Raw genomic sequence first — 13,538 nt, 5'->3', positions numbered from 1 at the left:
AGCCTCCAGCAATCTCTTATTATTAAAAAGCCATCAAATCTAAATGTGTGATTGACAGTTTAAGAAGCCAAGCCAAACAAGTATTTTCAATCATATCTGAAGAATAATTGGTTCCCCTTTTATTTGACAGCGCCTTCCTTTTATCGGGGAAAAATGCAGCATGTGAAACAGTCCAACACCAAAAGAAAGCATCAGACAGTCCATGTGAATGTTCAGCCTGAAGGATAAAGAATGATTTGATGGGCTTGTAAACAGCATTGTGCAGAAGAAGACTCCTTTGCTTTCCTAGGGCCTGATCCTGATGGATGCTGAGCACCCACAACTCATACCGGACAAATGCTCCCCTCAATTAAACCCGTGACCATCCGGCATAATCAAAGGCAGAATTTGGCCAATTGACGTAACTGGACTTTAAGGACACTTTGCACCTTGCAGGATTAAGTTCTATGCTACCTCCCCAAACTCACTGGGTCTGATTCTGCTCTCACCCGAATCAATTTTACAACAGTGCTACTCCATAGACTGCAGTTAGTGTGTATTATTTTTATTACATTAGTGCCCAGAGAACCGAAACAGGATCAGGACCCCATTGGCATTCCAGGCACTGTAAAAGCATTCAGGTCCCTCCCCTAAAGAGATTACAGCCTAACCTGAATACAAGACCCAAGTGGGAGAACAAACAATGGAGAACATGAGGGAGGGAGAACTAGGGTAGCAGTGATAGGGAGATATAGTCAAGGCCTCATCCTGCAAACCCCACTCAGGTATCTCAAAAAGGGACTAACTGAAGTCAATGGGACTATTTGCCCATAACGGCAACTCCGATAAAGCCTTAGAGGATCAAGACCTTAAGCGCTGCAGTAGGTAGACTGTGGCATCTACTTTTTTTTTTTAACATTTTTGCTCAACCTCACTATAGGCTGCACTTCTCATGGAGGCAGAACTCCCACTGAAAAAAAAAGTTTGCCTATATCAGGAATGCATCAGGATCGGGCCATTTATTTGTAACTTCTGTTGTGAATGATTTTTAAACAGACTACAGCATCACAGCCAATCTAAAAGACAAAGGTCTAATGCCAACAGGAAGAATCCTGCACTTCTTTCTCAGGCCAATTGTCCCTGGCTTTGAGTTGGGCCTTATGTGATATTTCTTTACGCCATCTTGAAAAGATTCTACTTGTCTGCTCACCTGGCATGAATCATATTTTTTGGAACAAGAGAGAAACATCACTTTTTTAAATTAGCATCAATCATAGTAAAGGATGGGTGGGGTAGATATTGTGCATGGATTATGGAGCATTAAAGGACATTTTTTCAAGGTTGATTTACACTAACTTCAGTGCATACAGTTTACTGTCTTGCATAAAATATATTTTTGTCTTAAGTAACTATTAAGTGCATTGAAAAATTGATAAAAACAAACCTTGAGCGTTGACAATCAAGACTTCTCTTCCATGACCTGCTAATCTTGCCATGGTAAAGGCATGAAACATCCTTCAGCAGTGCAACAGAATTATGCAAAAAAACCAGTAAGTTCTTTGCAACAGAAATGATAATGTAGCGCTTTGATTTGAAGTAACGAATCAACGTCATTTCAGTGTTCACTAAGGTAGCTGCACAGTGCCATGTCATCAAAATGAAGATGATCTGTCATTGTCATTCAGGAAGATTGAAATTGTAAAATCCATAACATTGTGACGGTTTTGCTTTGAAATAACAGAAAAAGAAAACATTTTGATGAAAGATGGTTCTTTCCTCCTCAGTCCAAGACATAAGCCACATGATGGTTATTTAAGTAGCACTCTGTGCCATGTCAGACTCTAAGTGCCATCCGTTTTTGAAATATGATCATTAAAAACAATAAGCCATTTATACAAATGGCCTGGGTACGCAATGTGACTGATTCGTGTGCTAAAGAAACCTGGAGTGTAAATCAAAAAAGCTTTGCAGATACCGCACACAGGATTAGCTTTCAAGTTGTTTCCCCCAGTTCCCACTGTTTTTGATCTGTTGTGCACTTGGATAAAAACCAGTAACAGCAGACAATAGCCTATAAAAAAATCTCAAAATTATACCAGCGGTAGAAAAACAAACAAACAACAAGCTGCACAATTTCTTTCTGGGATTTAAAGCACAAGGCTGAATTATTAGAAATTCTGAAACAGTAAGATTGTTAATAAAAGTACTTATAAAGAAATATATCTACAATATTTAATAATTTAAGGCTCACAAAAAAACTAACATTTTCTCAACAACAAAACAAAAGTTTTCTGCTATAGGGTTAAAAGCACCAAATTCACTTCACATACTAGTTAACCAGATCTGTACTGATCACAAGGGAGAAATCTGAAAGTGTTTCTTAGCTAATGTTTCTAGTGCTTTAATGAAGTCATGTTTCACAGGAAAATAAATACCCCATTCATTCTTAAATACAATTACACATATATAAAATATATTGGAATAATTTCAGTTTGAAACTACCGTACAAAAAAAATCCATTCATCCTTCATACACCACTCCCCTCCCAATCTTTTAATACTAAACTTTGAGCAAGTGAATTAGTTACAAATGACCCATTTAAAATCACAGTTTGCTAAAGTAAGTGTCTACAAATAACACCAGTTTGCACTGTAATAATTTACCAGCTCCTGCACCATGGAGTGTAGCTTATTCTTAGTCTATTTTAAAATAGGTGACCCTTTGTGTCCTGGAAAAAAGAACATAAAAACATGTACTCCTGGAGATCTGTTCAATTATAAAATATAGGCTGACTTAAAATACTGTCTAAGTGATACAAAAAATTATATATATATATATACATATATATATAATTTCCAAAATCAGCAAATCCTGCTGTACCTCAGAACCCAAATTCATTCCCTTCCTTACAGATCTGTTTCCCTATTGGTGTCCAGACAGAGTGCATAGAGGGATTTTCTAAGATCTAGGTTGCTTTTAGCTTTGATATTGGTTTTCTCTAAGGATCCAGTGCCATTGTTGATCCCCTCACTGTTTTCCAAGTGCACAACAGATTTGTTCAGAGAGTTTTTACTGCGACTTCTCTTCAGCTCCCCCCCAGCTGAGCTGCCCTGAGCGCTGCTGGGTTCCTCCTTGAGAATAGCCTGCTCTTCGTTGTCAGTTCCTCGGTGGTAGAAGTAGTTGAAGTTGGACACGATGACGGGTACGGGCAGGGCTATGGTTAGCACGCCAGCGATAGCACACAAGGAGCCCACGATCTTGCCCCCTACGGTGACAGGTCTCATGTCCCCATAGCCCACTGTGGTCATAGTAACCACCGCCCACCAGAAAGCGTCGGGGATGCTAGAGAAATGGGAGTCTGGGTCGTCCGCCTCGGCAAAGTACACGGCGCTGGAGAAGAGGATCACCCCGATGAAAAGGAAGAAGATGAGAAGCCCCAGCTCCCGCATGCTGGCTTTCAAAGTCTGCCCCAGGATCTGCAGCCCCTTGGAGTGTCTGGAGAGCTTGAAGATCCTGAAGACCCTGACCAGGCGGATGACCCTGAGGATGGCCAGGGACATGGCTTGCTGCTGGCCCCCGTTGTTGTTACTGGCGGTGCTGGGGGCCCCTGGCTCCTGTTGCTCCTGAGCCAGCTCGGTGCCCAGGGTGATGAAGTAGGGGATGATGGCCACGATGTCTATAATGTTCATGATGTTCCTGGAGAACTCGGGCTTGCTGGGGCAGGCGAAGAAGCGCACCAGCAGCTCGAAGGTGAACCAAATCACGCAGGTGGTCTCGATGATGAAGAAGGGGTCGGACAGGCTGCTGGGGGGCTGCATCGGGGGGGCCTCCCCGCCGGTGCCGTTCAGGGCTGCCCCGTGTGGGGGCAGGGGGGCCTGCAGCTCCCTCTCGTCCCGGAACTCGGGCAGGGTCTCCAGGCAGAAGGTGATGATGGAGATGAGGATCACCAGCACCGAGACGATGGCGATGCCCCGGGCGGAGCTGGAGCTCTCCGGGTACTCGAAGATGAGCCACACCTGGCGCTGGAACTCGTTGCGGGGCAGGGGCTTCTCCTCCTCCTTGATGAAGCCCTCGTCCTCCCGGAACCGCTCCATGGCCTCCTCGCCCAGCTGGTAGAAGCGGATCTCGTCGGCGAAGACGTCGATGGAGACGTTGACCGGCCGGCGCAGCTTGCCCCCGGACTGGTAGAAGTAGAGGATCCCGTCGAAGCTGGGCCGGTTCCGATCGAAGAAGTACTCGTTGCGCAGCGGGTCGAAGTACCGCATGCGCTTGTCCGGGTCGCCCAGCAGCGTGTCCGGGAACTGGTTGAGGGTGCCCAGCTGCGTCTCGAAGCGCAGCCCGGAGATGTTGATCAGCACCCGCTGGTGGTGCAGGGCGCGCTGGCTCTCCTCCTCCTCCTCGGCCGCCGCGGCCATGGCCATGCCCAAGCGGTGCCCGCCTTCCTCCGGCAGCACCATCGCCTCCTCCTCGCCCCCTCCTGGGTAGGGGCGCGACGGCTGGGGGGGAGCAGGCGGCGGCGAGGCGCCCCGGGGAGCGGGCACCCTCCGGCTGGTGCTGCCGGTGCTGTCGCTCCTGCTTCTGCAGCCGCCGCTGCCCGCCCGCGGCTGCTCCTGCTCCGGGGCGCCGCTGCAGTCGTTCAGCCAAGCGGGGGCGGCGGCGGAGTTGGGGATGTGGAGCAGGTCCCCCCGCCGCCGCGCCCGGCCGCCTCCAGCATCCTCGCCCCCTCCCCCGATGGCCGTGGCGCCTCCGTTCTCCAAAGTCACCAGCGCGATCTCCATGGGCAGCGGCGGGAGGGAGGCGCAGGGCAGGCGGCGGGCATGCTGAGCTCCCCTCCCTCCGAGCCGGCCACCTCCGGGCTGTCCCCGGCCGCCGCCTCCGGTCCGGAGCGCTAGTGCGCCGCGAAAGGCAGCCCAGCCGAGCCCCAGGGAACCGCGCGGGGACCCGGATATGAACGAGCGAGCATTAGGCTTGACGTCAAAGAGGATCCCTTCTTCCCCGCGCCCCCCAATGCAAACAACCAGCGGTTACCAGGCTACAGCATCCCTGCCTGGCAAACACGGCCCGCCCCGGCCAGCCGCCCTGCCCCTCGCCCAGCCCTGCCCCTCGCGGCGGCGGCGGCGGCCTCCGGGGGACAAGGGGATGCTCCGGTGCCGCGCACATTCCTCGCTGCAGTGGGAACTGCCCGGGAATCAGGGGAGCTGAGCGGGGAGAAGGGCACTACAGGTAGTTGACTTCACCGTGGAAATTCTCCCCCTCGGATCTCAGTCACTCTGAAGCAGACCCAGGGAAATCAGTGGATCTACTCCGGGTTCACAATGGTTTCACTGGGATCTGAATCTGGTCCATGGGGAGTGGGGAACGCTTCTCCATGGAGAAATGGCAGGGAAGAAGAAGTGCAAATATGACAAAACAGGGAACCATTCCCGAGCTCCTTACTCGGCAAAGTCCCCACTAGGATCCATGGGGCAGCGATCGCTGTGGGCTTTAATGAGAAACCATCCAGCTCAGACCCAGAGAAAGTCTCCTTTCAGTTACAGATCCATTGATGCCAGTGCGTTTGCAGCAGTGAAACGGGAGAAATGGGTTGATGAGAGAAGGGTCGGCTAGACAGGACCCAGAACCGCTGTAATAATGTGAGGCAAGAAAGGACATGGGAAATTGTATCTCGCACCACAAGGGGGTATTTTCCGTTTGTGGGGTACATGCGCGATTGAAGTTATACAATTAAGCCTGTCCTACAGTGAATGTATAGACATCGCCCCCACTCCAAAACACACACAAGCTCCCTCTCTCACACACGTGCCTGCACACACAACCAGTTCAGGCTGAAACAAAGGATTATACTGCCTGTCCCCATTCATGGATTATTCGTTAAAAGGATTTTATACAGAGAGGTCTATAAAGTCTCTCCGGCTACAAAACCCTATTTACACATAATGAAAATCATAATCAGAACACACTTGGGGGATTCTTTTGGCCTTTCGATTTTTTTCCAAGTTCAGAGAGAACAAAGAAATGGGGTGTTGGAGCCTACCCTGAGTTTGCTTAGCCTGCAGAAGACATGAGCTGATATCTGTTTCAAAGCCCCCCCAAGGAGAAAACAAAATATTTTCATCCGAATAAATTTCTATTCAGGATTTCAGCATGTCAACACCATTGATCATGTTTTCCATTGACATACGTTTTTAATCCAGATCAAAACTTTGTAAATGTCAATAGATTCAAATGTATTAGAGAAAACGGATCGAGGAGCCCCTTGTCACACTGAGTGGAATCAATGCTAAGATATTATTTGTTTGCCATCTTCAGTACATCGCCTCAATTTCTATAGGGGATTATAATAAATATATAAGATTATTGTAATATTCAGTATTTATAACGTGCTGTACCTATTTTTTAACTGCTGTGGATTTCTGGGTTTCTGAAATAATCAGGAGTAAAATATTTAATATTAAAGTGGAAAACCATTTTCCTCCCTCTGCTATGCACCACTGCAGGAACATTATTCATTACTGCATCCTTTTGTTATATTCATGTGGCTGTATAATGATTTGCCTCGTTTCACGGGGATTAATTCATTTCCACTTAATGTAAAATGTTATCTCTGTACACAACATATGCCCACACATATTAACCATTCCTGAAATAGAAAAAAACATAATTATATTAAATGGTTGTCATTAGTGATTATTTCCCATTGACACGTTCTGTTCTATAATTTGCCTCCCAGAGCTAACACAATATCAGTGGCATGTAAGGCTATGCAGCTATAACCTAGGGTCCAATTCTGAACACAAGTGACTTTACTCACGTGAGCAGTCCCCATTGAATCCAATAGGACTACTGGCCCAGGAGCAAAATAGTGTGTGTATTTGCAACATGGGGCCCTTATTTCACAACACCAATTATTTATATAATAATTCAAATCTGCAAAATTGTAATTACCTCTGGGATATTATTTATTGCTGTGTTTGCCATCAGACAGACCTGCAAATAGCACCCAATTGGTAGCAAAGATTCCTGACTCTAGCCTCTCTCTAAGAGAATAATAATCCCATTTCAAAACGATACATCACCAAAAGTTAGCCCGGACCTCTCCGAGTCAGTCCCAGTGCTACTATCGAATCACAGGGGAGGAAAGAAATCTCCGCTGTTTCCACTTGGGTGCCATGGAGCTAGCAAGCATACTCCAGAAAAAAGCTCTAGTATCTGGTCATCACTGTATACATTTTCTACACCCATTCATGAACCTCTCCCCTTCAAAAACTCACTCATACATACCCATACCCACAGACACACATCCCTGATCACATTCACCCACTGCTACACCCATCCACAGGTACATATAAGTTTCCCAAACATACACCGGATTACCTGTATACACCCACCCTATGCCCAGACATATCCACCCATGTATGCTCCCATGCATGTACTGTATTTTCATGAATGCATAAACCCACTTCATCTCTGCACTTACCCACTCACATAGGTAATATGAATGAACCTCCTCTCACACACACATTCAGCCTATCCTCTTTATACAGTTCTCCCACATTGCACCCACAATAATCCATCCATGGCATTAGGTACACCTTGACAAACATCCCAAAAGACACCCCATACATACCAACCTTCACCCCTTCATACACATGTCACATACAGATCCACACTCATGGGAGGGAGAATTGCAGAAGGTGTTTCTGGGAGTGAGTATAGGTGGATGCAAGCTCAATGCATATTCTTGAAGCATCCACCTATATTCACCCCCAGAAACACCCTCTGCAATTCTCCCATGCCCCACTTAACATACACAGTGCAGTAATATGGTGGAGATCACAGCCTTTCCTGGCACAGCATCTAGGGATTGATGCTACTGCCTCTTTTGGGGAACTGGAGGAGGAGAGAGTGGGGGAAGGACAGGCAGATTTCTGCCTCCTAGAGTGTTCAGTCCTAGCCCCAGTCAGGGGTGAGAGAGCACGCACTCTGTGACATACTGTACCAGCATTTATCTGATGACTGAAGGAGTTTCTGCAGAATTTAAGCTTTCATTTGAAACAAAGTTCTAGCCCTTACAGTTGTGAAGGTAACCTTCTGAAGGTGAACTGATGCAGTGCTGTTTTCCTGCTTTTGGAGGCAAATGGGAATTATAGCTTTAAAAGAGAGATAATCTGTCTTCATTTAGCTCAGGTAAGGTGTTAACTCTGAAACCTAATAAAGGAAATTAAAATGGCAACATCCTTACCTCTTGCCCTGCTGATCATTTTAGCAGAAACATCCAACTGCTTTGGGATTGTGGGCAATGTTTGGGTAGAATACAACTATTTACTCTCTCTCTCTCTCTCTCCCTCTCTCCCCCTCCCTCCACCAGCTTCCCAGTTTAACCATCCTGGGAACCCTCATGTCCTTGTACCATTGAGTCTGGGTCCCCTTCCTCTATACAGGGCAGGTTTTCAGGATGTTTTATGTGAGGGGGGCATGATGGACAAGCAAGGAGGTGACTGGAAGCAGGGCCCCCACATTTATCAGTGCAGTGAGCAGTGGCTGTGTGGCTGAATGCTTTCTTGAAGGGTAGTAGTGTCTATGAAAACTCCAGGCAGAGGGCATTGGATAGGGAGGGAGGCATGGAAAATAGGCTGACTTGTAGATAGAGTAGTAATGCTGCCAATATTTTAACAAGGGGCTTTCTCAGAAATGTTCCACTTCACTCAGTGATACATGTGACATTCCGTGGATAACATAACCCCAACCACACTTGCATCCATACCAAAACATTCCATTCTTTCCAGCTCCATCCATGCGTCAAAGAAATCAACACTTCCACTCTGTTTGCCATACTTCCTGTCTCAGAGAGGTGCTTCTACATGGCTCTCTTACCTGTTCCTCACAGCAGGAGCAAGTGGATTGCCTTGTGGCCAGGGTAGCAAACCTCCTCTGGTGGTTGCTTGGCTGGTAAATAGGATTCCTCCGGTTCTTTAGGTGGGCAGGCCCCTTCTGACTGCTGCTGGTTTCTCCTGGCCAGGGGGATGCACAGGGAAGGGCAGCTTCTTCCCCTTTGCTAAGAGCAGAGGGAAATGTCTCCCTTTTCCTGGTTTCAAAGAGTGCTACTCCCCTGGAACACTCCCTCCCACTGGCTTGTGAGATGAGGCCTTACCAGGGAGGAGACTCCGAAGTGTGAACAGGAAGAGGAGCCAGTGCCTGGCTGAGGCTCCCTCCTTTCCTACCAGTGCCTTGGAAAGGCTTTCCCATAGCAAGTGCCTGAGAAAGAAAAAAGGTATCCCAGCTGCCCTACCTCAATCTCCTCTCTAAAGGCAGACCTGTACCCAATCCATTGTCTCCCTATACTCACGCATACATCTCTCTGACAGCTCCCTCCCAGGCACAGATAAATAATATAATCATACATATATTTACCATTGAACCTCCATTTTGAAAGGTCTATATTTTTTCTAAAATACAGGGAATTGCACAATGTGCCATGGAAGGACCCCCCACCCCCGCCCCAAGAATCCATCTTTACTTGTTTTTCAGTCAGTCCAGAGTCTCCACCCTGGCCACATTCTCCATTGCGGTAGAAATGGGGATGGGAAGCATGTACTAGCTTCACAGGCCGTGCCACCTAGAGCTGGGCAAAATATTTCTGCCAAAGCCTTTTTCAGTGAAAAAAGCATATTTGACCATACCAAAACACTGAGCGACTTTTCAGCTTCACCAATGTGTTTGTGTCTAAAACTGATTTTTTTTAAAGTCAGTACATTTTGTTTTGATATTTTCTAAACGAAAGATGTCAATATTTTGATGCAAAACAACTTTTTGTTTAGAAATTCCCTTCCATTTTTTTTAATTAAAAACCTTTAAAAAAATCTTGACATCTAAATGAAATTTAGATTTGGGATTTCTTGTTATCCCAAACATTTTTAAACATTTATTTATTGATAGCGTTGAAAAAAAAATGTTTTTGGACCAACCCAAAACATTTGGGTTTTTGTGTGTGTGTGTTTTTTAATTTTTTTAGAATTTCCAATGAACCCAAAAAACCCAACAACCCCAAACCCCAGCCTTTTGCACAGCTCAAATGCCCCCTGCCCAGCCCCACACTCTGGACACATACACAAATAATTTTGTTTTCTTGGCTATGAATCATCTTGGGGAGACTAGCTGCTTCTAGTTTCATTTACTTGTGTGCCCATGTGCTCTTTCCCTTGATGCATCCCATCCTCACTAGTGCTGCAAAGGTGCATCACCCTAGAAATACATATGATACTGAGCTGTAACTAGCCCTGCTGAGCTCTCTCTTGATGTTGATCAGCTTTTACCATTGACCTCAGCTGGTGTAGGGGTTGGAGTGGGAGAATGGGCCTCCATTGGTAGGTGGAGCAGGGTCAGCTGCGGAAGTGGGTATCTACCATACCTTCCCCCTTGTTTCCTCTCCATTCATGCCATAGCTGACGTATAAATAACATGTCCCTCCTGGGTAAGGAAGCCATTTGAAGCAGAGAAGCTGCTGAAGGGGTTAAAGGCAAATCCATGCCCTCCCTTTGCTAATCCTCCAGCAGCTTGATCCTGTGTTGTGATGATTCAGGCCACAGAGAGAGAGTGCGTTTCTGCAAAATGCCATAGTCCCTGAGGGAGACCCCTGTGTGACTCTTATTTCCTGTTCAGGAGGATTAAGTACAAGGCCATTGACAAATCACAGTAAACATCTGTATTTGAGCACTCTCTCCATCAAGGCCTAATCCACAAAGAAATTCATTAATGAATTCAAGACATTCACACTGTTCTATCTATAGTGTCTGCCTGATCCATTTTAATGTAAGCTGTGCAGATGTGTATTTCTGCACCACTGATTTTTTATTTATTTCATGTGACAATCTACTAAGTTACCCCCTTCGTCCAATGAGATGCAGAAAGCTGCTGTGTAGATTCATCCCTTTGCTTTTGGACTGTACACTGCATCACATACATTGATAATAGATGAAAAGCTCTGAGAATTATAACAAAGCCAGCTGGTGTTCCTATCCTTTATATTTCCCTAGAATTAATGCACACATTCTTTAGCACCTTACCGTCATCTATTGTAGTATATAGAAAAGATTTAAAAGCGAGATTTATTTTATTTTCTGTATTTTGCTTTGATTAAGATTATAATTCCTCAGGGATATTTTCTTTCTTAAACTGAACATTAGGCTAATTTTCTGGTTAATTTGGTGCATTATGGCCAAAATGTCTAAACGTGGACATTTTTTAGACACACAGAAAAAAAGCAGCGTGATTTTCCAGAAGTGCTAAGACCCCAGCTCCCCTTGACTTGAAGAGCAGCAGTGAGTGCCCAGAACTTGTGGAAATCAGGCCACTTACATACACTTATATAGTGATTTTTATCCAGAGAGCTCAAGGTGCATACAAAGGAAGACCTAATGAGCCCCATTTTACAAAGGGGAAAATGAAGGTACATAGATATGAAGTGATTTGTCCAATATCACACAAGAATTTAGCTGCAGAGCTGGCAATAGAATGCAGATTTCCTGATCCAGTGTCTTACGCACTGGCCCACTCTGCCTCTTAAAACAAAAAAAAGAAATAGAAAGAAATTACAAACCAGGCCATCTATTAGACTAGAGTGGTGCTTCTAAGCCATATTTCAATATCATCCTGCTCCCACTGAAGTCTATGGGAGCTTTGTCACTGATTTTAGAAAAAGCAGGATTGGGCCCAGGGACTATTACAAATCCAGCTGTTACAGGGTATTTTCCAATCCACTCTCAAAGCTTTGGCCTCCACCAGAGAGCATGAATCATTCCGACTTGCAAACACGTGCCTGATTTTTTTAATCTCCATCCTTTTGCTACTTACAGTATATTACTATGATGTAATCTTTAACTCTAGGGACATGACATTAAAGGGAAATTCACATTTTTTGCCTTTTTTTTTAAAGAAAAAATGCCAGAAGAATAAATCTCTTCTGTTACATTTCAGCTGTTACCACCTGACAGGATGTCCAACTCTAATAATAACTTTAATCACCCAGTTTAAATTTAAGAAGTTGACTACTGCAAATAAAAAGTTCATGATCGCTAATTTAGTCCTAAGTGGAGCATAGGATCTGGTCTGAACTGCTTGGTAATAGTGACCATAATATAATTAAATTTAACATCCTTGTGGTGGGGCAAACATCCCAACATCCTAACACAGCAACGTTTAATTTCAGAATGGAGAACAACATAAAAATGAGGACATTAATTAAACAGAAATTAAAAGGTACAGCGCCAGAAGCTGCATGGAAACTTTTTAAAGATACAATAGAGGCTCAACATAAAGTATATCCCAAATTAAAAAAAAACACAGTAAGAGAACCAAAAAGTGCCACCATGGCTAAACACCAAAGTATAAGTAGCAGTGAGAGGCAAAAAGGCACCCTTTAAAAAATGGAAGTTAAATCCTAGTAAGGAAAATAGCCAGGAACATAAACTCTGGCAAGTGAAGTGTAAAATATAATTAGGAAGGCCAAAAAAGAATGTGAAGAACAGGTAGCCAAAGACTCAAAAAGTAATAGCAAAAAAATTTAAGTACATCAGAAGCAGGAAGCCTACTAAACAACAAGTGGGGCCACTGTACGATTGAGATGCTAAAGGAGCACTCAAGGATGATAAAGCCATTGCAGAGAAACTAAATGAATTTTTTGCATCAGTCTTCACGGCTGAAGACGTGAGGGAGATTCCCAAGCCTGAGACATTCTTTTTAGGTAAAAAATCTGTGGAACTGTCCCAGATTGAGGTGTCATTAGAGAAGGTTTTGTTTTGGAATAAATTGATAAAATTAAACAGTAAAAGTTACTAAGACCAGTTGGTAGTCACTCAAGAGTTCTGAAGGAACTCAAATGTGAAATTGCAGAACTACTAACTGTGGTTTGTAAGCTATCATTTAAATCAGCTTCTGTACCAAATGACTGGAGGATAGCTAATATGATGCCAATTTTTAAAAAGGGCCCCAGAGGTGATCCTGGCAATTATAGGCCGGTAAGCCTGACTTCAGTACTGGGCAAACTGGGCAAAACTATAGTAATGAACAGAATTGTCAGACACATAGATTAAAATAATTTGTTGGTTAAGAGTCAACATGTTTTTTGTAAAGGGAAATCACCAATCTACTAGAATTCTTTGAGGGGGTCAACAAGCATGTGGTCAAGGGCGATCCAGTGGATATAGTGTACTTAGATTTTCAGAAAGCCTTTGACAAGGTCTCTCACCAAAGGCTCTTAAGCAAAGTAAGCTGTCATGGGATAAGAGGGAAGGTCCTCTCATGGACTGGTAACTGGTTAAATGATAGGAAACAAAGGATAGGAATAAATGGTCAGTTTTCAGAATGGAGAGAGGTAAATAGTGGTGTCCCCCAGGGGTCTGTACTGGGATCAGTCCTATTCAACATATTCATAAATTATCTGGAAAAAGGGATAAACAGTGAGGTGGCAACATTTGCAGATGATACAAAATTACTCAAGATAGTTAAGGCCAAAACAAACTGCAAAGAGCTACAAAAGAATCTCACAGAACTGGGTGACTGGA

The 13,538-nt window shown here is 44.7% G+C and overlaps 1 protein-coding gene across 1 annotated transcript; it reads right to left on the bottom strand.

The window, feature by feature from the left end:
- Nucleotides 1–2,885: 2,885 nt before the first annotated feature.
- Nucleotides 2,886–4,436, bottom strand: KCNA5 (potassium voltage-gated channel subfamily A member 5). The gene has a single exon (XM_039509324.1). The coding sequence runs from the start codon at nucleotides 4,434–4,436 to the stop codon at nucleotides 2,886–2,888; it is 1,551 nt and encodes a 516-aa protein (XP_039365258.1).
- Between the last annotated feature and the right edge of the window lie 9,102 nt (nucleotides 4,437–13,538).

The sequence above is a fragment of the Mauremys reevesii genome, linkage group 1 (assembly GCF_016161935.1).
Source record: "Mauremys reevesii isolate NIE-2019 linkage group 1, ASM1616193v1, whole genome shotgun sequence".
NCBI classification, from domain to species: domain Eukaryota; kingdom Metazoa; phylum Chordata; order Testudines; family Geoemydidae; genus Mauremys; species Mauremys reevesii.
Note: the sequence above shows the minus strand (reverse complement) of the source record. Positions and strands in the feature narration are given on the sequence as shown.

What these genes read in the sequence shown, in the direction of transcription:
- KCNA5 (XM_039509324.1), bottom strand. Translation starts at nt 4,436, where the DNA reads ATGGTGCTGCCGGAGGAAGGCGGGCACCGCTTGGGCATGGCCATGGCC.